We start from the raw sequence: 26776 nt of genomic DNA, 5'->3' as shown, positions 1-26776 counted from the left end.
CGGACGCCCGAGTGCTTCTTAAGACTCGTCGGGCTCCCTTCGCGCTTTCCAAACAATAAATAGGGTATTGTTTTACCGAGAGGACTCAAAGGGAAAAAAACGAAAGAAACATAATTCAGGCAGGCAATACTCTTGATACTTTGGGAAATCGTCAGCTCTGGGTTGCCGGCAGAGAGAACGATCCCAAGCGGGAAGCGGGGGCAGCTAAGCCGGAGGAGACGGAAACGGTCGACGGAAAAACGCTTGGCATAAATTGCTTCCCAAATAGGAAAAAACCCACAGTGCATTTCTTGTAGGCACTTAACACAGAGTCCCCCCCCCCCCCCCCCCACCAACCCCATCCCTTTCCACCTCTTCCTTCAGTACCTCCGCACGGCGCGGACCGAACATTCCCGGAGTGCAAACGGGGGGGGGAGGGGGGGCGGAAAGTCACGCCGGGCACCTTTGCTTTGTTTTTTTAAATTCTTCCCCCCCTTTTGGAGACACACACCCACTCACACGTACGCAAAACATTTTTTAAGTGCTGGGTTCCCCGAGGCCCCGCTCCGCCGGCCCTCTCGGCCTTCGGAAAGCCCGCCGCCGCCCCGCCGGAGCTCTATTTTGGAGGAAAAAAAGAGACGGTTTCCGACGCGGTCACTTCGGGGGGCTGGGGGGGGGGGTTTCTCGGGGACGTCGGATCCCACCTGCCTCCGACCGTAGAGGACCGTGAGAATCCAAGCTCCGGGGCATCGCTCGGGTCCCTCCCCGAGGGCGGGCAGCGTGCTTTCCAATGCTCAACTCTCCCGAGCGCTGGGCTCCGCACAGGGCAGGCGCCCGGGCCGGCCCGTTGGTTGATTTCCTGATTTCCCCATTTGATTTCCCCATTTAACTTAAAGGCTCCATCTCCCTGCGGCCCAACTCGACTCTCCTTAAGGAGGGACGCCGGGACTGGTATTATTGCTCGTCCGCATTTCCAGGGAGATGACGCCGACCGTCATCCTCGGGGGAGGAGGTCCTTCTTCCTGAAGCTCTCCCCCTCCTCGCGCTAATCCCTAAAGACCCGAAGGAGCTTCGAGGCAGCTCCCGGGCCCGAGACGTCGACAGACCGAATCGTCGGCGGGGGAGAGGTGTCGTTTCGTCCTCGGAATTAAACCCCCGCATCGGCCATCCGGGGTCCTCTCCCGATTTCGATGGGAAGACGACCGGTCCCGATACCCTCCCGGCTCCGTCTTCCCATTCCCCGGGGCCCGTGGGGCCCGGGATCGAGAGTCCGGCAACTCCGAGCGACAAAACCCGGTGGCCAACCGCCCGTCGCCGCCCACGGAGCGGAAGGGGCGGAAATGGCTTCCGAGGCGAAGGCCTCGATCGCCGCGGCGACGGAGGCTCCGAGAACCGTCCGGGCGATCCGACGAGAAAGGTGAACTCGAGGAACGCCCGACTCCCGTCGCTCAAATCCTCTCTCGCCGCTCTCTCGGTCAACGGTGCGTCGAGGAGGCCGGCGGCGGGGGATTCTGACGAGGGCGACACCCGCCCCCTCCTACGCCGGCGCAAGGACCGGGGGAGCTTCGGACAGGAACGTCGGGGGGGACGGGGAGCGACGCTTTCGAACCCGCGACTGCCGAGAGAAACGTGGCTTAACTTCTATCTGCACCGCCGAACCCCTACTTCGTACACAAGTCACTTCTCACCTCCCCCCGAGCCGCACGGTACCTAGCGCCGCCTGTTTTAGGGCGGGAATCCCGACGTCCCGAGAGAGAGCCGGAGAAATCCCCTCCGCGCTTTTACCGCATTCCCGTTCGGCGGACTCGAAAGAAACCGACAGAAAACCAAAAAACACACATTCTCCAGAGAAGGCACGGCCAGATGCCATCGGAAGGTCCGTGGGCAAGGACGGCAGATGCCCAAATCCTTCTCCGCCGGCCCACCCGGCCCAGCGAGCCAAAGGGCAAAAGGAGGAGGAAGGCGCGTCGGGCCATCTCGCTGGCCGAACCGTTTCGCCAGATTTTGGAGCCCGGGGCCGAGCGTTTATACGACCGCTTAGAAAACTTTTCCTTCCCAACGTCAGCTTCGTGGATTCACTTCACCATCCCGTGCGCGGAGGGAGGGGGTGGGAAGAGGTGCCGGGGGGGACCGGGGTGGGGGGGGGGGGGGAGGGGCGTCCTCTCTTCACGATTCAAAAAATAACAACGGTTCAGCCGGAGAGGGGTAGGGACGGGACCGCGATCAGCTGCACATGAAGTCCTCCACTAAGGGAAGCTTTTCCAAATCGTAAGCGTCGAAGAGGTCGCCGATGCCCTCTTCCTCGCCGAGGCTTAGGAGGTAGTCTTCCTGCAGCAGGGGAGGCAGTAAGTTCACAAAGGGCCCTTCTAGATTGGAGGGGATCTGGTCCTCGGTCTGCTGGAGGAGATTGGTCGGAGAGGCCAAGGGGGAGAGGCCGGCCGTAGAGATCGAACAGTCTCCGTGTCCCGAGTCGGTCGAGGCCAGGTCTGTGGAGTCGCCGCGTGGAAAGGGGACGGAGGAAGCGGAGAGAGGATTACGGCGGGCGTCTGGAAAAGAGATTCGGCGACGAGAGCCCCGGAGCGCCGATCCGTCGCCGGGTGCCGCCGCCCGCTCCCTCTCCCGCCCCCCCGCCCCCCACCGCCCGGAGGAAGTCCCCCGATCCGTCCATTGCAAGCGCTCGGTACAGCGCTCTGCACGTAGCACGCGCTCGATAAATACTATCCAACGAACGAATGAAAAGTCCCGGAACGCCCTCCCTCCTCACCTCCGCCAAACTAACCCTCTTCCCCTCTTCCGAGCCCTACTGAGGGCCCACCTCCTCCGAGAGGCCTTCCCACACTGAGCTTCCCCTTTTCCCTCTGCTCCCTCTCTGCTCCCCCCGGCTAAGCCCCCTTTCCCTCCGCTCCTCCCCCTCTCCCTTCCCTCCCCTCAGCACCGGGCTCATTTGCCTCTATTTTTATTCCCCTATTTATTTTGTTAATGAGGTGTCCGCCCCCTCGATTCTATTTATCGCGATTAAGTCGTCTCGTGCTCGTCCGTCCGTCTCCCCGGATTAGACCGCGAGCCCGTCGCTGGGCAGGGATGGTCGCTCTCTGTTGCCCAGCTGCCCGTTCCAAGCGCTCAGTCCAGTGCTCTGCACGTAGTAAGCGCTCAATAAATACGACCGAATGAACGAATGACCTTCCCACCTTCCCGGGTGGTGTCGTGGATAAAAGCCCGGGGCCTGGGAATCGGAGAACGTGGGGTCCAAGCCCGGCTCCGCCGCCTCGGGCAAGTTACCCGGCTTCTCGGGGGTCTCGGTCTCCTCGGCTGTGAAACGGGGATCCGACACCGATTCTCTGAGACCGGGAGTTCCGACCGCGTAGAGGCCCCGACTGGACCCCAGGGCTCGGTGCAGGGTTGAGCACGTGATAAGTGCTAAATACGCCACCATCGCCCTTATTATCAACTCGTCTAGCGGTTGATAAGCAGCGTGATAAGAAGCAGCGGCAAGAGCCCGGGCTTGGGAGTCAGGGGTCGTGGGTTCTAATCCCATCTCCGCCACTTGTCAGCGGGGTGACTTTGGGGAAGTCCCTTCACTTCTCTGGGCCTCGGTTCCCCCATCTGTAAAATGGGCATTAAGACTGTGAGCCCCACCTGGGACAACCCGATCACCCCGTATCCCCCCTCGTGCTAAGAACAGTGCTTGGCACACAGTGAGGGCTTAACAGATGCCGGGACGATCATCAGAGAAGCGGGGCGGCTCGGCGGAAACAGCACGGGCTGGGAAGTCAGAGGCGGTGGGTCCAAATCCCGGCTCTGCCGCTTGTCAGCTGGGTGACTGTGGGCGAGTCACTTCACTTCTCTGGGCCTCAGTTCCCTCACCTGCAAAATGGGCTTGAAGACCGTGAGCCCCACGTGGGACAACCCGATCCCCTCGTATCCTCCCCGGCGCTTGGCACACAGTAAGCGCTTAACGAATGCCATCGTCAGCTGTCGAACGCACGTCCGATCGTACGCCAGCTATCCGGGGCTTGGCACAGTTTCAGCGAACGCCTGACAAATAACGTAGCATTCCTACGGCGGCGCGCCTCACCGTGCATTAATCCGATCCAGTCGGATTCACGCTATCATCAACGGGGCGAGGTACGCTTCTCCCACTGTAAAGAAGTGAACGATTCCAGTGCCTCTCAACACCCACGTGCCTATATACGTATATTGTTTTGTTGGATGGCGCTTCTCAAGCGCTTCCTACGTGTCAAACACTGTTCTGAGGGCCGGGGTAGGGAGCGGTTAATTAGGTCGGACACACTCCCCGAACCTCACGGGGCTGGCAGACAGGTACAGGGCCCGAATCCCCATTTCACAGTTGAGGAAACCGAGGCGCAGAGACGTTAAGCGACTCGCCCCGGGTCACACGGCACGCGGATGGCAGAGCCGGGGCCCGCGCTCTCTCCACTGAGCCACGCTGCTTCTCTAGACGCACGCGGACGCTCACGTCCGCGCACCCGGACGCATCCGCGCGCCGAACGCACATCTTACCTTTGGAGCTAGATTTAGGAATATTCCCATTATGGTCTTGGTTGCAGGACTTGACCGGACTGTGGATTTCGTTCTCTTCTGGGCACAGGTAAACTTCGATCGGTCCCTGGGTACTCGCTAAATGTATCTGGAGGTTCTGCAAAAGAGGAGGGACGTCCCGCAAAGATCCGCGGGCCTCTCCGGGCGCCACGTTCCCCGGGGCCCGGAAGCCCGGTGTTCCCGGGATCCGTCCGGGGGCTCCTGTCGGGCGCGGGACGACCCCCGGCGCCGCCGGGTGACCCTCCGGACCGGAGGCGGCCGCGAGGGCGAGTCTACCCCTCCCACGGACCGGCGACGATTCAGCCGGCGAAACCGGGGAGGCGGCAGAGGGAGACTCCCCTCGGCCCTTCCTCCTTCCCCTCTGTCCACATCCCACCCCGTAAATAAAAATGAAATAAACCGTGGTGTCTGTTAAGCGCTGACTACGTGCCGAGCGCCGTTCTAAGCCCTGGGATAGATACGAGGTCATCAGGCTGTCCCACTTGGGGCTCACAGTCTTGATCCCCATTGTACAGATGAAGCAGCGAGAAGTGAAGTGACTTGCCCAAAGTCACACAGCGGACTAGCGGCACAGCCAGGATTAGAACCCACGACCTCCGACTCCCAAACCCGGGCTCTTCGCCGCTTACTACGTGCTGTTCTACGCGCTGGGGGATACGAGGCGATCGGGTTGTCCCGCGTGGGGCTCACACACTTTTAATCCCCATTTGACAGATGAGGTCACTGAGGCACAGAGAAGTCAAGCGACTTGCCCAAGGTCACACAGCTGACTAGCGGCGGGGCGGGGATTAGAACCCGTGACCTCTGACTCCCAAGCCCGGGCTCCTTCCACTGAGCCACGCTGCTTCTCTCATCTGCTGCTGCACCCGAACGGAGGCGCTGCCCCCTTTCGCCCCTGAAATAAATCCTGCCCACACAGGAGAAGGTGATGAAGTTGGTATCTGTTAAGCGCTCACTACGTGCCGAGCGCCGTTCTGAGCGCCGGGGGAGACACAGGGGAATCGGGTTGTCCCACGTGGGGCTCACGGTCTTCATCCCCATTTTACAGAGGAGGTCCCTGAGGCCCAGAGAAGCTAAGTGACTTGCCCACAGTCTGACACGTGGCTCAGTGGAAAGAGCCCGGGCTTCGGAGTCAGAGGTCGTGGGTTCCGATCCCGGCCCTGCCACGTGTCAGCCGGGTGACTGTGGGCAAGTCACGTCACTTCTCTGGGCCTCGGTTCCCTCCTCTGTAAAATGGGGATGAAGACTGTGAGCCCCACGTGGGACGACCTGATTCCTTTGTGTCTCCCCCAGCGCTCAGAACGGCGCGCTGCACGTAGTGAGCGCTGAACAGATACCAACTTATCATTAAGTGGGCAGAAGCTGGGATTCGAACCCACGACCCAAGGTGGCAGGTGGCTGTTGGCCCTTGGCAGAGGAGGCCCGCAGCTCTCCCAGCAACACCATTTTCGGGAGAGTCGTGCTTTGGACGGCACGAGGGGAAATACCCCGTCTTCGCCATTTTCGGGAGAATCGTGCTTTGGACGGCCTGAGGAAAACACCCCGCCCTCGGGAGTTCCGCGTGCCCTTTTCTAAAGCTGGCCTCCCCTGGAAAAATCAGAGCGCTCGCCATTTTAGTTTAGATGGTACGTTCCTCGAGGATAGGGATGACGTCCACCGATTTGAATCCCGGCTCTGCCTCTTGGCAGCTGTGTGACCGTGGGCGAGTCACTTGACTCCTCTGGGCCTCAGTTCCCTCGTCTGTCAAATGGGGATGAAGACCGGGAGCCTCACGGGGGACGACCTGAATGACCCTGTAACTACTCCAGCGCTTAGAACGGCGCTCCGCACATAGTAAGCGCTTAAATACCAACATTATTATTATTATTTCTGAGGCCAAAGGCGGGGGGGGGCGGGGGAGAGGAAGGCGTCTTAGGTTCCACTCCAGCAGAAACCGCAAAGGGGGAAGGCTGTTTTTCGCCTCAATCTCAGCCTGGATTTCAGGGCAAAAACGTTTCCGCCTCCATCTCCAGCCTGGATTTCAGGGCAATAAACGTCTTTCACCTCATCTCCAGCCCGGATTTCAGGGCAGAAACGTCTTTCACCTCATCTCCAGCCCGGACCCCAGGGCAGAAACGGAACCCTTGCCAAACCCCGGGAAAACTCTTGGCGGGCAGGGTAAGAGCCGGCCTTGGGAATCGGAGGTCGTGGGGTTCGAATGCGACTCCGCCACTTGGCAGCTGCGTGACGTGGGCGAGTCACTTCACTTCTCTGGGCCTCAGTTCCCTCATCTGTAAAAATGGGGATTAAAAAAGCCTCGTCTGTAAAATGGGGATGAAGACCGTGAGCCTCACGTGGGACAACCTGATGACCCTGGGTCTCTCCCAGCGCTTAGAACAGTGCTCTGCACATAGTAAGCGCTTAACAAATACCAACATTATTATTATTATTATTCTTACGTCTAAGCAGTTGGTCCACCTGACTGCCTCGGGAAGGCTCTCAGTAAATCCCCCCGCCCCGATTAGACCGTGCGCCCATCAAACGGCAGGGACCGTCTCTGTTGCCGACTTGTTCATCCCAAGCGCTTAGTACGGTGCTCTGCACATAGTAAGCGCTCGATAAATACTATTGGATGAATGAATGAATGAATGAATAAATGCAATTATCACTCTCAGGTAAGCCAGAGTGGTAAGCAGGAGGAGGAGCGGGGCCCAGTGGGTAGAGCCCGGGCTTGAGAGTCACGAGGATCTGGGGTTCCAATCCCGGCTCTGCCACTTTGCCGGCTGCGTGACCTTGGGCCGGTCGCTTCCCCGGGCCTCATCTGTAAAATGGGGATCTAGGTGGAACCCACGTGGGACCGGGCCCGTGGCCGACCCGATCTGCGTTTATCTCCCCCCGCGTTCGGCACAGCAGAGAAGCGGCGGGGCTCGGTGGAAAGAGCCCGGGCTTGGGAGTCAGGGGGTCGTGGGTTCTGATCCCGGCTCCGCCACTCGTCTGCTGTGTGACCTCGGGCAAGTCCCTTCACTTCTCTGGGCCTCAGTTACCTCCTCTGTAAAAATGGGGATTAAAAGACGTGAGCCCCACGTGGGACGAGCTGATGACCCCGTATCCCCCCAGCGCTGAGAACAGTGCTCTGCCCACAGTAAGCACTTAAATACCCTGAGTGTTACAATTATTATCACAGTGCCTGGCACACAGCACTTCGATACCACAGTCATTACTATCATTACGAAGAAGAAACATCACCCGCTCACGTTCCAAGCGAGGGAACCCCTCCGCCGATGAAATTTCCCGTCCGCCGGGAAGAAGAGCCGGATTCTTACCTCTAACGGGTCAGGCACTTCAAGTCTCGTCTCGGGAGGGGCTTTCACCACTATGACGGTTTGGTCTGTAAGGCCACTGATTTTTCGGATATCCTGATACGTGACGTACGCCAGCGTAAAACCAGCGTTAAGGAAATCTTCCGTCCGGAGGGCGGGCGCAGTCGTTTGGGAACCCGAAAACCAGCCCGGGATCTCACGGGAAAGAATCCGGGATCCCCTCGGCCCGGACGGGGGGGGGGAGGATTCCCGCTCCCTCCCGAGACGCCGCGTCTTTAATCGCGTCCCGAGGCGTCGTCACTTTGTCCACGGACTCGCCCCCCCGGCCGTTTCGGGTTTTTGGCCGAAAAAAGGAGAGGACGGCAGGAGGGGGAGGCCCGGACGCCGGCCGGCGTGACGTAAAGCCCGCCGAGGCGAAGCTTCATCCGCGGTTGCTCAACGGGCCGCAGGAAGGAAGATTTCAACACGCCGGCGGGTGAGCCGGACCGAACCGGGAACCGAAGGGCGAGTTGAGACCGAGGCGGCCCACGCGTCCCCCCCACTCAGGGTGCCGGCTTTCTGAAGCCCCGGGCGACGGCACCGGACCGAGACGGAAGCCGCGGAACGGTTGCCGGTTCGTTCGGTCGTATTTCCGGGGCGCTTACTACGTGCAGAGCACTGTACCGAGCGCTTGGAACGGACCAACGGGGCGACAGATAGAGACCGCCCCGGCCCGACGACGCGCTCGCGGTCTAAACCAGAGAAGCCGCGTGGCTCAGTGGGACGAGCCGGGGCTTCGGAGTGGGGGGGTGTCACGGGCTCGAATCCCGGCTCTGCCACTTGGCGGCTGCGTGACCGTGGGCGAGTCACTTCACTGGGCCTCAGTGACCTCATCTGCAAAATGGGGATTCACCGGGAGCCTCACGTGGGACGACCCGATGACCCTGTATCTCCCCCAGCGCTTAGAACGGTGCTCTGCACGTATTATTATTATCATTATCATTATTATTAATAAATCCCGGCTCCGCCGCTTGTCAGCTGTGTGACTTTGGGCAAGTCGCTTCGCTTCTCTGTGCCTCAAGCTACCTCCACTGTCAAATGGGGGTGAAGACGGTGAGCCCCCACGAGGGGCAACCCGATCACCTTGTAGCCTCCCCGGCGCTTAGGACGGTGCTTTGCGCATAGTAGGCGCTTAACCAATGCCATCATCATCCTTATCATCATCATCTCGGGGAAGGGTCGTCCTATCTACGGCCGGCCCCAGCTGCGAGCCCCTAATCTCTAGTCAGAAAAGCTCCCCGTGGGCAGGGATTACGTCTACCGACTTTCCAAATAATAACGTTGGTATTTGCTAAGCGCTTACTCTGTGCAGAGCACTGTTCTAAGCGCTGGGCGAGATACAGGGTCATCGGGTTGTCCCCCGTGGGGCTCACAGTCTTCATCCCCATCTTACAGATGAGGGAACTGAGGCCCAGAGAAGTGACGTGACTCGCCCACAGTCACACAGCTGACCAGTGGCAGAGCTGGGATTCGAACCCATGACCTCTGACTCCCAAGCCCGTGCTCTTTTTACTGAGCCACGCTGTCCAGAGCGGCGACTGCTACGGTGGACGCCCAGTAAGCGTTCAAAACGCACCACGGACCGATCGACAGACACCGACCGGGGAGCGTCGGGGGAGGACGGGTCCGGAGAGGGGCCTCGTTTCTTTTCTCCATTCATCCCTCTATCCGGTCGCATCTACCGAGCGCTCGCTGTGTGCAGAGAACTGTACTGAGCGCTTGGGAGGATACGCTATGACAATATGATAGACCCATCCCCCGCCCGCAGCGAGCTTAACGGAGCTACGCCCGGATGAGACGGAGAGAAACGAGCTGGTCTTTTCTCGGACGAAAATCGTCGGGAGAGACGAATGACGACGTTGGTATTTAAGCGCTCACTATGCGCCGAGCACCGTTCTAAGCGCCGGGGGAGATCCAGGGTCATCGGGTCGTCCCACGGGAGGCTCACGGTGAATCCCCATTTTACAGATGAGGGAACCGAGGCACAGAGAAGCCCCTCGCCCACGGTCCCACAGCCGACAAGGGGCGGAGCCGGGAGTCGAACCCGTGACCTCCGACTCCGAAGCCCGGGCTCTTTCCACCGAGCCGCCAGAAACGAAGGGTCGGCCAAAGGAAGTCTCTTGGAAAACATTCCGGTTACGGAATTCCGTCCCCACCCTGTCCTTGACCCTGCCGATTATTTTTAAAAGGCGGTCGATAGAGGGAGAGCTTCGTTCCCATCCTACTCCTCAGCAATTAATAAATTCATTCAGTAGTATTTATCGAGCGCTCACCAGGTCGCTCCGCATTATACCCGATATACAATCATGAGGTCATTTCACGCAAATACACGCGGAGTAAATGACCGCGACCCCTCTCACAGACGTTACCTAATCACCGTTCTGGGTTTGGAAAGAAAATGATCTCACAACCTCAACGGAGATGCCACTTCCTCGGCCCCGGACGGAAGCGGGACGTTGCCCAACGACTATGGGACGAACGTGATTTTGCTCGTTCATTCAGGAGCCGTTTTCGAAGAGACCTTCGGCTGTGGTGGGAGCCCGTCTCCGTTCATCAGCCACTGCACGATGACCCTCATGTATAGCGATTTTATCTATCTGAGCTGATAATCCCGGTATCCGTTAAGCGCTCACTATGCGCCGAGCACCGTTCTGAGCGCCGGGGGAGATCCGGGGGTCATCGGGCTGTCCCACGTGGGGCTCACACGCTTTTAATCCCCATTTTCCAGATGAGGGAACCGAGGCCCAGAGAAGTGAAGCGCCTCGCCCACGGTCGCACAGCTGACAAGCGGCAGAGCCGGGAGTCGAACTCATGACCTCTGACTCCGAAGCCCGGGCCCTCTCCGCTGAGCCACGCTGAACTGTGCAAAAGGTATATATATATTCGTTCATACAGATACATGCCGATACATATACGCGTGTACATCTACATATAGATACGTATAGAGAAGCAGCGCGGCTCAGTGGAAAGAGCCCGGGCTTGGGAGTCGGGTCACGGGTTCGAATCCCGGCTCTGCCGCTTGTCAGCTGGGGGACCGTGGGCGAGTCGCTTCACTTCTCTGGGCCTCGATTCCCTCATCTGTAAAATGAGGATTAACCGTGAGCCTCCCGTGGGACGACCCGATGACCCTATGTATCTCCCCCGGCGCTTAGAGCGGTGCTGGGCACATAGTGAGCGCTTAACAAATGGCAACATTATTACACATTTAGAGAAGCGGCGTGGCTCGGTGGAAAGAGCCCGGGCTGGGCAGTCAGGGGTCGTGGGTTCTAATCCCGGCTCTGCCGCTTATCAGCTGGGTCACTTTGGGCGAGTCACTTCTCTGGGCCTCAGTTACCTCATCCGGAAAGTGGGGACGAAGACCGCGAGCCCCACGTGGGACAACCCGATGACCTTGGATCCCGCCCCGGCGCTTAGAACAGTGCCTGGCACATAGTAAGCGCTTAACAAATACCATCATCATTATTATTATTATATAGATAGAAACACACACACACACACACACACACACATCAGCTCACGGTGGACAGGGAACAGGTTTACCAACTCTGTTGCATCGTATGCTCCCAAACGGTACAGCTCATAGTAGGCGCTTAACGAATACCATCATTATTATTATTATTATTGTTATATAGATAGAAACAGACAGACGTATCAGCTCACGGTGGGCAGGGAACGCGTCTACCAACTCTGTTGTATCGTACGCTCCCAAACAGTACAGCACACAGTAGGCGCTTAACAAATACCATCGTTATTATTATTATTATTATTATTATACAGATCGAAACCCACAGACATTATCAGCTCACCGTGGGCAGGGAACACGTCTACCGACTCTGTCGTACCGGACGCTCCCAAACGGTGATGATAACGTCGGTATCTGTCAAGCGCTCGCGACGTGCCGAGCCCCGTTCTGAGCGCCGGGGTAGATGTACAGGGTCGTCGGGTGGTCCCCCGTGGGGCTCACGGCCTTCATCCCCGTTTTACAGGCGAGGGAACTGAGGCCCAGAGGAGCGAAGTGACCCGCCCGCAGTCGCACGGCTGACGGGTGGCAGGGCCGGGACTCGAACCCGTGACCTCTGGCTCCCGACAGGCGCTGAACAGATACCATCATTATTATTATGTAGGCAGAAACACACACACACACATCAGCTGGCTGAGGGCGGGCAACGCCGCGTCTACCCACTCTGTTGTATCGCACGCTCCCGAACGCTCGGTACAGCACACGGTGGGCGCTTAACGAATACCGTCATCATCACGCTCTGCCCGCGGGAAGCTCTCGGTAAATATCCTCGAGCGATCGAGCCCCACGTGGGGCAGGGACCGGATCCGGCCCGCCCGGCTCGTTATCCACCCCGGGGTTCGGTACAGCGCCCGGCACGTGGCGAGCGCTCAAATACCATAAAAACGCCCCTCCCCCCCCCCCCACACAAACCCTCTCTCCCTCACGTCGGACCCAGAGAGGTCTCTTTCCTCGATTCGTCCCTTTATCCGGTCGTATCTACCGAGCGCCCGCTGTGTGCAGGGAACTGTACCGAGCGCTTGGGAGGATAATGTAATAGACGCATCCCCTGCCCGCAGGGAGCTCGGTGGAGCGCCCGGCGCGTAGTAAGCGCGGAGGGCGCCGCGCCGGGCCCCTCGGGCGACAAGCGGAGGGGCGCCGGTCCGGGTCGTTCCCGGCGGGGGAGCCGAGCCGCCAAAGGATATCTCTGATTCTCCGCGTCCTCGGTTAAGAGTCTGAGGTCCAGCGTGCAGCTCCGGATCGATTCGTCCAGCTTCTTCTCCTCCAGGCTGAGCTCCATCACCTCCTTGGACAGGCCCTGACACCGAGCCAGCGTGCCGCCGCCGCCGCCGCCGTCGTCGGAGAGGCTGCAGCCCCTGCGGGACACGCGGGCGGGGCTCGCGATTCCGCGCCGGACGCTCCCGGGGAGACCGTTCCTCCTACCGGGTCGCCTGAGGCGCTCACCGCGCGCCGGGGTGGGGGGGGGGGGGGGCCGGACGCGGTCCCCGTCCCCGCACGGGGCTCCCGGTCCGCATCCCCACCGGAGAAGCGGCGCGGCTTAACGGCGATGATGACGACGTTGGTATCCGTTGAGCGCCGAGCGCCGTTCTGAGCGCCGGGGGAGATCCGGGGTCAGCGGGTCGTCCCGCGGGAGGCCCCCGGTCTCCATCCCCATTTTCGGGATGAGGTCGCCGGAGGCACAGAGAAGCGAAGCGACCGCCTGCGGTCGCACGGCCGCCAGGCGGCGGAGCCGGGAGCGGGCCTCGGCGGCCTCGTGATTTGGGAGTCGGGGGACGGGGGTTCCGATCCCGGCCGCCCCCCCCCCCCCCGCCACCCGTCAGCTGGGCGACCTCGGGCAAGCCGCTCCGCTTCTCGGTGCCTCGGTCCCCTCGTCCGTCAGATGGGGACGGGGACCGGGCGCCCCACGCGGGGCAACCCGACTGCCGTGCGTCCACCCCGGCGCTTAGAGCGGGGCTCGGTGCAGAGCGAGCGCTCGACAAATACCATCGCCGTCATCTCCTAGACCGCGAGCCCGTCGTTGGGTAGGGAAGGTCTCTATCTGCCGCCCGGCTGTTCTCTCCGAGCGCTTGGTACAGCGCTCTGCCCACGGTAAGCGCTCGACGAATAGGACCGAATGAATTTGGCGGACGAGGGAACCGAGGCCCGGAGAGGTGGGCACGGGGGACGAGGGGCGGGGCCGGGATTAGAACCCGGGTTTTTCTGCCTCGCCGGCCTGGGATCCAACCACCAGGCCACCTTCGATGGGACTGCCCCGCCGGGGTCTCACACAGGATGAGCCAGTAATGATAACGTTGGTATCCGTTAAGCGCCCACTACGCGCGGAGCGCCGTTCTGAGCGCCGGGGGAGATACGGGGGTCGTCGGGTCGCCCCGCGTGAGGCCCCCGGTCTTCATCCCCGTTTTACAGATGAGGGAACTGAGGCCCAGAGGAGCGAAGGGCCTCGCCCACGGTCACCCGGCTGACAAGCGGCGGAGTCGGGATCCGAACCCACGACCGCTGACTCCCAAGCCCGGCCTCTTTCCACCGAGCCACGCCGCTTCTGCGTCGGTGATGCTTCGGACAGCCCTGAAGGCCAAACCTCCCCTGCGGACGGCCTAACCCCAAGCAGGTATCTCGTCGCCGTTACGCACGCGCACGCCCTCGCACACGCCGATTTCCCACTAAAGGGAACTCTGGGTTCGCTCTCCAGTGGAATTGTCGGATTCCAGGATCTCCCCCGCCCCAGCCCGGTCGCGCCGAAACGATCTGACGCGGGACAAAAAAGAGGGCGATTCCGCGGATCCGAGACCTCTCGGCCGATCCGCCGCCGGGGGGGCCGGAAGGCGGGGAGAAAAACCGAAGAGGAGGGTGGACGTGGGTCGGGCCGTCGAGGTGAGAGGAGAGACGAAGGCCGCCGCGAAGCGGCCCGGCCCGGCGGGTCGACCACGGGCCCGGGAGTCAGGAGGCCGCGGGTTCCGGGCCCGGCTGCGGGACCTCGGGCCAGTCGCTCCCCTTCCCCGTGCCTCGGTCACCTCATCCGCAGAACGGGGATCGAGACCGTGAGCCCCGTGTGGGCCAGGGACTGTGTCCGATCCCGTTGGCTTGCATCCGCCCCGAGTCCCAGTTCAGCGTCTGGCACGGAGTGAGCGCTCAACGGGTACCGTTCATTCGTTCGGTAGTATTTCTTGAGCGCCTACCACGGGCAGAGCACCGTACTAAGCGCTTGGAATGGACAATTCGGCCACAGAGAGAGACGGTCCCTGCCCGTCGACGGGCTCACGGTCTCATCGGGGGAGACGGACAGAAGCAGTAGCCATAGACAGAATCGAGGGGATGGACGTCTCATTCGCCACACAGATCGGGTAATAAAAATATAGACGTAACGAGCGGACGCGCGCAGCGCCGAGGGGAAGGGAGAGGGGGCGGTCGGGATCCCGCTCCGGTCCCGTGCCTTGGGACGACACCCTCCCGGGAGGTAGCGTTATCGTTAATCATTTATTATCAATAAATCCAAACGGGGCCAGCGGACAGGCGCGAACCCCCCGGCTCTAGACCGTCGGCTCGCCACGGGCGGGGGACGCGTCCGTTCACGGCGGTCGCCGGCCTCCCCGGAGCGCGCGGTACCGCGCCCGGGGAGCGCTCGACGGATACTCACATCCACTGGACGTTGTTTTTGGATTTCTTCTTAATGAGATGGATGCCTTCCAGCACATTGGTGATGTCGTAAATCCGCCGCTTCTGCACCTTAAGGACCTCCGCCGCTCTGTTCAGATCCAGGACCCCGTCGGGGGACTGGCTCACCAGCTGAATAAACTTCTTGGTGAGCAGCCCGAGCGAGGTATCGTACCGGGTTTTTTCCGAGGGAGATTTGGGCGCTTGAAGGAGAACGACAAAAGACACGGGGGGGCGGGGGGGGGGGAGGGGAGTGGGAGGGACGTCTCCCCTCCGTTGGGCAAATCCGTAATCCCGGCAGTCGGTTCCTTTCGGGGACTCGGGGGAAAGCTCCGGATACGAGGCCGCGGGGTGGGTTTCGAAACCGTACTCGGGAACGTTCTGGGCCGAGGCTACCGACTCGGTCACGTCCTGCTCTCCCGCGCGCTTAGCGCAGTGCTCCGCACGCGGGAAGCGCTTAATACGCGCCTGATTGGGTGTCTCCTTCTTGGCTCTTTTGGACAGCCTCCTCTAAAAGGGCCCGTCCCCGGAACTGAACGGTCGGCCCAAGAGGCAGGCCGAAGCCGTCATCCTGACTCGCTTTCCAATCCGTCCGTCGACTGTATTTACTGAGCACCTGCCTGTACGCAGAGCAGTGACGATATTAATATCGGTATCGGTTAAGCGCTTGCTACGTGCGGTAAGCCCTGGGGTAGACACAGGGGAATCCGGTCGTCCCACGTGGGGCTCACGGTCTTAATCCCCGTTTTCCAGATGAGCTAACTGAGGCCCAGAGAAGCGAAGCGACCCGCCCGCGGTCCCACGGCTGCCAAGCGGCAGAGCCGCGATTCGAACCCGTGCCCTCCGACTCCGAAGCCCGGGCTCCCTCCGCTGTACCGAACGCTTAGGAGGGGGCGGTCACGATCCCCGCCTCCGTCGGGTCACCGCAACCTCCCGTCTTCCCGGTCAGATGGGTTTTACCGTCTGTATTTAAGCCAGCGCTCCGCTCGCCGTTAGATCCCAACCGAGCGCGCTCACGCAGTGAGCGACGGCTTGGGAAACGACGACGGGACAAGGGCGGTTCCGCCAAAGGCTCGGATCCGGGGGGGGGGGGGGGGGCCGGGAAGAGGGGGACCTGGGTTCTCCTCCCGGCTCCTCCGCTCGTCTGCCGGGTGACTTCGGTCAAATCGTTTCCCTTCTCTGGGCCTCAGATCCGTCTGCTGTAAAACGGGGATTAAAGCCGCGAGCCCCCCGTAGGACCGGGGCCGGGTCCACCTCGATCCTCCGGATCTACCTCGGGCGTAGTAAGGGTCCCCGGCGCGTAGCAGGGGATCGTCTCTATCTGTCGCCGGACCGTCCGTTCCAAGCGCTTAGTGCGGCGCTCTGCACATAGTAAGCGCTCACTATATCCTACGGAATGAACAGCAGGCGCTTAACGGAAACCGCAAAATTATAAGAAAAAAGAAAATCCTTACTTTTTGGACTGTCCGGACTTCTTACAGCAGCTCTCCCTTTGCCTTTTGGAGTTTTTAAACCATCGGCGAGGTACTGATGGCCGCTTTCTCCGAGCTCCAGCCTGCGCTTCGCCTGGGGGGGAGAGAGAGAGAGAGAGAAGGCGATTGGCCCACCGCCGATCATCAGCCATCGCCCTCCGGAAATCCTCGCTGAAGACGGGTCCGAGGCGCCCGGCCCATCTCCTCCAAGAGGCCTTCCCTGAGGAAACTCTCATCTCCTCTTCTCCCGCTCCCTTCCGCGTCGCCCCGAGTGGCTCCTTCCACTCGCTCGGGACGGCGCCCCGCGCGCAGCCGGCGCTCGATAAATCCGACGGTGAGCCAGTGGACGTTCACCACCGCCACCCGGCAGCCCCAAGGCGCTCACGTACCCCTCCGTGCTATGTTTTATTTACACCGACGTCGGTCTCCCCGTTTAGACCGTAAGGTCGCCACGGGCAGGGGTGTGTCTGTTACACCGCACCCTCCCAAGAGCTTAAGAGTCACGGTATCCGTTCAGCGCTCGCTACGTGCCGGGCGCCGTTCCGACCGCCGGGGTAGACACGCGGGGCCCACGGTCTTCCTCCCCGTTTGACAGATGAGGGGACTGAGGCGCCGAGAAGTGAAGCGACCCGCCCGGAGTCACCCGGCTGACGAGTGGCGGGGCCGGGGTTCGAACCCGTGACCCCTGACTCCAGAGCCCGGGCCCTTTCCAGTGAGCCCCGCTGCTTCTCAGCGCTTTGCAGGCATTCAACAGAAAGGGACTGACTGGCGTCCACCCGCAAAGACAGCTCCGGTGACCCCCTTCCGGAAACACGAACGATTCCCTCTCGATCCATCGGAGCTATTTACTGAGCGCTTACGGGGTACACTACGCGCCGGGGAGGCTACAGGACAGACCGGGTCTCCGCCCACACCGAGCGGGCCCTCGGGCCGTGAGCCCCGCGCGGGACGGGGACTGTGCCCGCGGAAAGGGCCCGGGCCTCGCCGGACCCGGGTTCTGATCCCGGCTCTGCCAGGGTGCTTGCTGGGTGACCTCGGGCAAGTCAGATAGTAATAATAATAATAATAATAATAATAATAATAACGATAACGTCGGCGTCTGTTAAGCGCCCACTAGGCGCCGAGCACCGTTCTAAGCGCCGGGGTAGACACGGGGGAGTCGGGTCGTCCCACGCGGGGCTCACGGTCTTCATCCCCCGACCTCTGACTCCCAAGCCCGGGCTCTTGCCACCGAGCCAGGCTGCTTCACTTCTCTGGGCCTCGGTTTCCTCAACTTTCACTCGTTCGTGTTTTCGGTGCGCAGAGCACTGTATTAGGCGCTCGGGAGAGGACAACACAACAAGACACGGACACATCCCTGCCCACGACGAGCTCACGGTTGGGATCGGATACCCGCGCTCGCTCCTTCCTAATTAGCCCGGAGCCCCGTGAGGGACGGGGGCTGCATCCGACTCAATTGACCCGCACCTACCGCAGTACTCAGAGCAGCGTTTGACCCACGGGATTCATTCCTTCGTTCGATAGTATTTATTGAGCGCTCGCTACGTGCAGAGCGCTGTACTGAGCGCTCGGAATGGACGGATCGGTAACAGACAGAGACGGTCCCGGCCCTTTGACGGGCTCACGGTCCAATCGGCGTGGCTCAGTGGCAAGAGCCCGGGCCGGGGGGGGGGGTCAGAGGTCGTGGGTTCGAATCCCGGCTCCGCCCCTCGTCAGCCGGGTGACCGTGGGCGAGCCGCTCGTCGATGGGCAGCGACTGCCCCTCTCCGTGGCCGAACTGTCCGTTCCAAGCGCTCAGTACAGTGCTCTGCACATAGTAAGCGCTCAACAAATACTGTTGAATGAACGAATGAATTCTCCGGGCCTCGGTGACCTCGTCCGTACGGCGGGGATTCACCGTGAGCCTCACGGGGGACGACCCGACGACCCTGGATCTCCCCCGGCGCTCGGGACGGCGCTCGGCACCCAGCGAGCGCTTAACGGATACCAACGTCAGTCGGGGGAGACGGACGGACGAGAACAGCGGCAACGAACAGAATCGGGGGGGGGGGGGGTGAACGTCTCATCGAAACAACGGCAAATGAACAGAATCGAGGCGATGTACATTTCATTTCCAAAATAAAGAGGGTAATGAAAATACATACAGTTTAAATACCACCAAAAAAGCCTTTTACCGGCAGAGAGGTGGAGCACACGGAGCTCGGAATAACTGGAAGAGCTGAACGCGACGCCGGGATCCAACCATCGCCAGCTCTTTAAGATTTCCAGTAATCTGGGCGGAGGACGAGCGACGGGCCGGGGCCAGGACGCGCCCGTGGCGAGGAGACGAGCTCTCGGCGGCGCGACACGTCCTGGCGTTTTTCAAGAACCGGTCGCGCCGGTTCCTTATTTTTCGACGGAGAAAAGGGCTGAGCCAACCGAGGAGGATGGGCGAGCGCTTCAAACGCGGGCGAGCTATCTCCCAAGCCTCTTCAGAAACCGAGGGGTGGAGGGGGAGGGTCTCCTCGCCCCAGGCGGCCGCGCCCAGAGGAGGGATGCTCTTGCGCCCCTCCTCATCAGATGTGCTTTTCAGATTTCTGAAGAAAAGGGCCGTGATCCCCCGCCTCGAGTGGAGCCTTGGTCGACAGAGGGGGCGGAGACGCCCGATTATAATCATAAAAATAAACGATGCCGGTGGTCGTCGGGCGCTCATCCCGTGGCCGGCTCCGGGAGATCGTCGGGTCGGACACGGCCCCCGTCCGTCCCCCCCCGCGGGGCTCACGGTCTCCATCCCCATTTTACAGATGAGGGAACCGAGGCCCGGGGAAGTCAGGCGACCTCTCCCGGCGGTAAGCGGTCGACGAATGCGAGTGAACGAAGGGTCTTTCCGCCAGCCCGGGTGATGGTACGCGTTTAAGCGCCTACTACGCGCCGAGCGCCGTTCTGGGCGCCGGGGGAGATACGGGGTCAGCGGGTCGTCCCCCGTGGGGCTCACGGTCAATCCCCATTTTACAGCCGAGGGAACTGAGGCCCGGAGAGGTGACCTCCGCTCGCGGTAAGCGCTCGATGAAGGCGAGTGAACGAGCGGTCTTTCCGCCGGGCCAGGTGTCGGCACCCGTTAAGCGCTGACTGTGTGCCGAGCGCCGTTCTGAGCGCTGGGGGAAATAGAGGGTGATCGGGTCGTCCCACGTGAGGCTCACAGTTAATCCCCATTTGACAGACGAGGGAACTGAGGCCCAGAGAGGTGAAGCGACTCGCCCACGGTCGCACGGCCGGCAGGCGGCGGAGCCGGGATCCGAACCCATGACCTCCGGCTCCCAAGCCCGGGCTCTCTCCACTGAGCCACGAAGCGACTCGCCCAAGGTCGCACGGCCGGCAGGCGGCGGAGCCGGGATTCGAACCCCCGACCCCCAAGCCCGGGCTCTATTTCCCCTGAGCCCCGCCGCTTCTCAAGCGCCTTGCCCAAGCTCTCCCAGCAGAGGAGCGGCGGCGCCGGGATCGGAACCCACGTCCTCCCACTCCCAAGCCGGGGCTCCCGGCCACGCCGCTTCCTTGTGCGCAGGGCACTGCGCTGAGCGCTCGCCGAGCGAACGACGAGCTTCAGCTCCCGCTCCGCCATCGCGCTGCCATTTCCGACACACACGTGTGAACGACAGAATGTTCCCGACCCCGGGCTTCGGGGACGGGGCATCTGGTCGGAATAAATCCGAGTGGAAATTCATTCATTCGACAGCATTTATTCATACAACGGTGTCTATCGAGCGCTTCCTATGTGCAGAGCACTGTACTGAGCGCTTGAGAGCTTGGAGTTTAGAGGGGGCGACGGGTGTTAAAAGAGATCGGGGATAGGGAGAACAGCGCCCTGCACACGGCGAGCGCTTAACGGATACCAACACCGTCATCGAGAAGCAGCGCGGCTCGGCGGGAAGAGCCCGGGCTTGGGAGTCGGAGGTCACGGGCGCGAATCCCGGCTCCGCCGCCTGTCCGCCGGGCGACCGGGGGCGAGTCGCTTCGCTCCTCTGGGCCTCCGTCCCCTCATCTGTCAAATGGGGACGAAGGCCGGGAGCCTCACGGGGGACGACCCGCCGACCCCGCATCCCGGCGCTTAGGACGGTGCTCTGCACGTGGCGGGCGCTCAATAAACACTAGGGAGCGAATTCACCGAGCGCTCGCCACGTGCAGGGCACCGTACCGAGCGCTTGGAATGGACAGGTCGGCAACGGAGAGAGACGGTCCCCGCCCGTGGACGGGCTTCCGGTCATTTCGGCGTCAACCTCCGCCCGCCCTTCGAACCAACGGGCCGGAGGGTTGCTCAGAATGAAACTCTCCCCGACCGATTCGTCTTCCCCACCGCCATCTCCCCCCCGCCGCGGTTTGGCGGCGGCGGCGGCGATTCGGGGCGTTTTCTCACGCTCTCGAACCGTCCCCAGAAACCTCTCGCGACCCCGAGTCGCCGCCTCCGACCCGACCGTTTTCCCTCTACCCCGGCGCTTCGTACGGGGCGGGCGCTTCCTATCGTTCTGTCATTAAGCTAATAATAATAATGACGCCGGTATCTTGTTAAGCGCTTACTACGTGCCGAGCGCCGCCCTGAGCGCTGGGGGAGACACGGGGGAATCAGGCGGTCCCACGTGGGGCTCACGGTCTCAATCCCCATTTTACAGAGGAGGTCACCGAGGCGCAGAGAAGCCAAGTGACTCGCCCACAGTCACACGGCTGACAGGTGGCAGAGCTGGGATTCGAACCCATGACCTCTGGCTGCCAAGCCCGGGCTCTTTCCACCGAGCCACGCTGCGGAGTCACGGCGAGGGAGCGATACTCTGAAGCGTCTCGGCCCCGCCAACAGCCTACGGGTTCGAGACGTTTCCAATCCCCGCCCGGAAAATTCTGGGAGGGTATCTGTCATCCCGCTATAGGAGATACATTGTTCATTCGTTTAATGGTATTTACTGAGCGCTTACTACGTGCAGGGCGCCGTACGAAGCGTTTGGAATGGGCAGTTCGGCAACAGATAGAGACCACCCCCGCCCAGAAAATTCTGGGAGAATATCCGTCATCCCACTAGGAGATATATTATTCATTCATTCGATTGTATTCATTGAGCGCTTACTACGTGCAGAGCGCTGTCCTAAGCGCTTGGAATGGACAAGTCGGCAACAGATAGAGACCGTCCTTGCCCCGAAAATTCTGGGGGAATATCTGTCATCCCGCTATAGGAGATATATCATTTATTCATTCATTCAACTGTATTTACTGAGCGCTTACCACGTGCAGGGCACCGCACTAAGCGCTCGGAATGGACAAGTCGGCAACAGATAGAGACCATCCGGGCCCCGAGAATTCTGGGAGAATATCTGTCATCCCGCTATAGGAGATATATCATTTATTCATTCATTCAATTCTATTTATCGAGCGCCTACTGTGTGCCGGGCGCCGTACTAAGCGCTCGGAATGGACCGTTCGGCCACAGATAGAGACGATCGCCGCCCATCGACGGGCTCACGGTCTCATCGGGGGAGACCGACGGACAAAGAACAGCAGCAACAAATAGAATCGGGGGATGTACGCCCCCTTAACAAAATAAATAGGGTGATAAAAAAAACCGTGTTCATTCATTCAATAGTATTTATCGAGCGCCTACTGTGTGCAGAGCGCCGTACTAAGCGCTCGGAATGGACCGTTCGGCCACAGATAGAGACGATCGCCGCCCATCGACGGGCTCACGGTCTCATCGGGGGAGACCGACGGACAAAGAACAGCAGCAACAAATAGAATCACGGGGAGGTACGTCCCCTTAACAAAATAAATAGGGTGATAAGAACGTATTCATTCATTCAATAGTATTTACTGAGCGCTTACTAGGTGCAGAGCACCGTACCAAGCGCTTGGAATGTACAGATCGGCCCCAGAGAGAGACGATCCCCGCCCTCTGACGGGCTCACATCAAAGTCACACTCGCCAGCCGCGTGACTCCGGGCGAGTCGCTTCACTTCTCGGCGCCTCAGTCCCCTCATCTGTCAAACGGGGAGGAAGACCGTGGGCCCCGCGTGGGACGCCCCGATTCCCCCCGTGTCTACCCCGGCGGTCGGAACGGCGCCCGGCAGGCAGCGAGCGCCGAACGGATACCGACGTTACTATTAGTAGTAATCGGGGGAGACGGACGGACAAAAACAGTAGCCGTAAATGGGGTCGAGGGGATGGACATCCCATTAACAAAATAAATAGGGTGATAAAAATACAGACCAACGAGCGGACGAGCACGGCGCCGAGGGGAAGGGAGAGGGGGCGGTCGGGATCCCTTCTCCGGTCCCGTGCCTTGGGACGACACCCTCCCGGGAAGCAGCAAGGGAGGGAATCAGAAAGGCTCCCCGGGATGACGACAACGTCGGCATCTGTTAAGCGCTCACTACGTGCCGAGCACCGTTCCGAGCGCCGGGGGAGACACGGGGTCACCGGGTTAATCCCCATTCTACAGACGGGGGAACTGCGGTCCAGAGAAGTGAGGCGACTCGCCCACGGTCACGCAGCTGACGAGGGCGGGGCCGGGATTCGAACTCGCGACCCCCAAGCCGCGCTCCTTCCACGGAGCCCGCGCCGCTTCTCTAAGAGAAGGAAGGCGGTCGAGGAGCGGCGTGGCTCGGTGGAGAGCGCCCGGGGCTCTGGAGCAGAGGTCACGGGTTCGAACCCCGGCCCCGCCCACTCGTCAGCCGAGGTGACTGGGCGGGTCGCTTCACTTCTCGGCGCCTCAGTCCCCTCATCTGTCAAACGGGGAGGAAGACCGTGGGCCCCGCGTGTCTACCCCGGCGGTCGGAACGGCGCCCGGCACGCAGCGAGCGCCGAACGGATACCGACGTATCATTCTCTTCCATCATCCCGCTGAGGATCCAAACCCTTCTAGCCTGGGCCTCCCTTTCCGCCATTCCGCTTAGGAACCACCTACCCGATGGGGTCCGGAGGTCGACGACGAACGCATCTCGAGGGGTTATTGGAGAAACGAAGCCGAAGCCAAACCCGCTCTCCCTCCTCGGGCGGGGCCTCCCCCGGGAAGTTGCCCGGACGGTTCCGCACCTCCCGCCCCCCGGAAGAGGGACCCCGGCCTCGGTCGGCCACACCTTCGGCCCGACGCCGGGCGCCTACCGTCCCTATTTCAACCCCCGTCTCCCCCTCTGAACTCTAAGCTCTTCGTGGGCGGGGATCGCGTCTGCCGCCCGTTCCTTCGACGGTATCTACTGAGCGCTCGCTCCGTGCGGAGCGCTGTACCGAGCGCCCGGAACGGACAGATCGGTCACAGAGAGGGACGGTCCCCGCCCCTTGACGGGCTTACCGACCCATCAGGGGTATTTACTGAGCACTGACTATGTACGGAGCATTGTAGTGAAAGCTCGGGGGTATAATACAGAGTCGGTAATAATGATAACAACGTTGGTATCTGTTAAGCACTTACTAGGTGCAGAGCACCGTCCTAAGCGCCGGGATGCGGGGTCGGCGGGTCGTCCCCCGTGAGGCTCCCGGTCTTCGTCCCCATTTGACAGATGAGGGGACGGAGGCCCAGAGGAGCGAAGCGACTCGCCCCCGGTCGCCCGGCGGACAGGCGGCGGAGCCGGGTTTCGCGCCCGTGACCTCCGACTCCCAAGCCCGGGCTCTTCCCGCCGAGCCGCGCTGCTTCTCGATGACAACGTCGGTATCCGTTAAGCGCTTACTACGTGCAGGGCGCCGTTCTAAGCGCTGGGGTAGACGCAGGGGAATCGGGTCGTCCCGCGTGGGGCTCGCGGTCAATCCCCATTTGACAGAGGAGGGAACCGAGGCCCAGAGAAGTGAAGCGACTCGCGCCCACGGTCACCCGGCTGCCAAGCGGCAGAGCCGGGAGTCGAACCCGTGACCTCCGCCTCCCAAGCCCGGGCTCTTTCCACTGAGCCGCCTCCCCGCGGTATACTATTTAACCGATACGTTCCCGGCTTCACAGGACCCCTGCGTAGCTCAGGCGGAGGGGGCAAAAAGGGATTTCCGGGGCTTTTAATCGTCTGAACGATTTTTGCTAACCGGGATGGGTCTAGGAGGTGGAGCACACCTCGAGCCATCAGGTAAACCGTCGAGGTCAGACATCCTGAGCCCGGCGGTTGACCCCGTCCGCCCGACATCCCGCCGACTCGGTACGAGCCGGAACCCCGCCCTGCGCCGACCGCCCGGTCCGCCCCGGGCAGCGACGCCGTTCGCCTCGGGGGAAGACCCCAAGTAACCGTCGAGGCTTTGGGAACGGCGCAAGGGGCCGACGCGCTCCCATCTCCCCCAAAACCGCGCGTTCCGATAATAACGGGCGATGCCCCCGTCCGTCGCCCGTCTGTCCGTTCCGGGCGCTCGGTACAGTGCTCGGCACATAGTGAGCGCTCGGCGAATGCTACTCGATGAACGGGTGAGGCCGAGACGCAGGCGATCCCCTGTAGGTTTGGGAGGCGAGGAGGCCGATCCACAAGTCTCTTTGGGTGAAAAAAAAATGATTCCCACAGGATCTCAAGACTTCGTGAAATGAAGGGAATGACCTAAATTCATTCGGTCGTATTTATCGAGCGCTTACCGGGTGCCGCACTGCACTGAGCGCGCGGAACGGACGGTTCGGCCACGGGTATCTAAATCGATTCCTTCTGTCAGTCGGCCCCAGGGAAAACTAGGGGAGCTTAAAGCAAACGGCTTTTCCCTTTGTTTAGTCCGATCCGTGCCGTTCACGGGCGTAGGAACTTTAGTTATCGAGCGCTTACGATGTGCGGAGCACTGTACTGAGCGCTTGGAACGGACGATCCGAGTCAGGAAAATATCTAAACAGATTCCTTCTGTCAGTCGGCCCCAGGGAGAACCGAAGGAGCTGAAAGCAAACCGCATTTCCCTTTGTTTAGTCCGATCCGTGCCGTTCCCGGGCGTAGGAACTTTATTTATCGAGCGCTTACGATGTGCGGAGCACCGTACTGAGCGCTTGGAACGGACGATCCGATTCGGCAAAATATCTAAACCGATTCCTTCTGTCAGTCGGCCCCAGGGAGAACCGAAGGAGCTGAAAGCAAACGGCATTTCCCTTTGTTTAGTCCGATCCGTGCCGTTCCCGGGCGTAGGAACTTTATTTATCCAGCGCTTACGATGTGCGGAGCACGGTACTGAGCGCTTGGAACGGACGATCCGATTCGGCAAAATATCTAAACCGATTCCTTCTGTCAGTCGGCCCCAGGGAGAACCGAAGGAGCTGAAAGCAAAGGGCTTTTCCCTTTATTTAGTCCGATCCGTGCCGTTCCCGGGCGTAGGAACTTTCCGCATCAGCTGAACGAAGAGTGAGCTCATTAAAATGATCGTCTTCTCTTTTGCCCAGATGTCACTTTTATTCTCACTCCCGCCGACACACCCTAAGTAGACAGCCCCGGTTATTTTCTAACCCTGTATTTTAAGACACGTCGGTCGCCCGGAGCCAAATACCGCAGGCACCGAGCGGGCCAATTTCATAATGACAGTGTTGGTATTTGTTAAGCGCTTACCGTGTGCAGAGCACCGTTCTAAGCGCTGGGGGAGACACGGGGGAATCAGGTTGTCCCACGTGGGGCTCACGGTCTTAATCCCCATTTTACAGAGGGGGTAACTGAGGCCCAGAGAAGTTAAGTGACTTGCCCACAGTCACACAGCTGACAAGCTGGGATTCGAACTCATGACCTCCGACTCCAAAGCCCTTCCACTGAGCCGCGCTGCTTCTCACTGAGCCGCGCGAGCCCCATGGGGGAGAGGGACCGCATCCGACCAAATTAACCTGAGCCTTCCCCTCAGTGCTCAGTACAGTGTTTAACTCGTAGTGAGCGCTTAACGGATACCGTGAAGAACTAATCGGTCTTTATCCGAGCGGCCACCACGCCCCGGGCTACTGTACTAAGCGCCCGTGAGTGGAACAGAACCAGTAAACTGAGATCCTTGCCCTCCAGGAGTTTAGAGTTACCTGTGCTGAGAGCACTATACTAAGTGCTCAGAGAGGACGACAGAGTTAGACCTGGAAGGTCAGATGTCGAGACTTAGATGAGCGTATTTTGGACGTATAATGAGGACGATTGATTCTCCGCAGAAGACGCTGACGCCAGGGAAAATCCAGGGAAAAGGGGGACGAGGCGGCCCGGCAGCGAGACGGACGGAGACCGTAACGACGGTAACGGAAGAACCCTTAGAAAGGCCGCGGATCACGGAAGAGGACGGGACGTTCTGCAGAAGGTACATCCACGGAGTCGCTTTGGTCGCATAATGAGGAGGATTGATTC

General features: G+C 60.7%; 1 protein-coding gene across 2 annotated transcripts in view; it reads right to left on the bottom strand.

Moving 5' to 3' along the window:
- Window positions 1-2129: 2129 nt before the first annotated feature.
- The window catches only part of E2F3 (E2F transcription factor 3), a 54151-nt gene continuing 29504 nt past the window's right edge, over window positions 2130-26776 (bottom strand). Inside the window, exons 2-7 of one of the 2 annotated variants that reach the window (XM_029052460.2) lie at window positions 16503-16614; window positions 15032-15251; window positions 12582-12752; window positions 7842-7956; window positions 4501-4636; window positions 2130-2525 (exon numbers count right to left, since the gene is read on the bottom strand). In XM_029052460.2, the coding sequence (XP_028908293.1) occupies window positions 2203-2525; window positions 4501-4636; window positions 7842-7956; window positions 12582-12752; window positions 15032-15251; window positions 16503-16614 (1077 nt within the window). In that variant the 3' untranslated portion in view covers window positions 2130-2202. The remainder of the gene's footprint in view (window positions 2526-4500; window positions 4637-7841; window positions 7957-12581; window positions 12753-15031; window positions 15252-16502; window positions 16615-26776) is intronic. The other variant, XM_029052462.2, reaches the window with a different exon arrangement.

This window comes from Ornithorhynchus anatinus, chromosome X2 (genome assembly GCF_004115215.2).
Source record: "Ornithorhynchus anatinus isolate Pmale09 chromosome X2, mOrnAna1.pri.v4, whole genome shotgun sequence".
Lineage (NCBI taxonomy): Eukaryota > Metazoa > Chordata > Mammalia > Monotremata > Ornithorhynchidae > Ornithorhynchus > Ornithorhynchus anatinus.
Note: the sequence above shows the minus strand (reverse complement) of the source record. Positions and strands in the feature narration are given on the sequence as shown.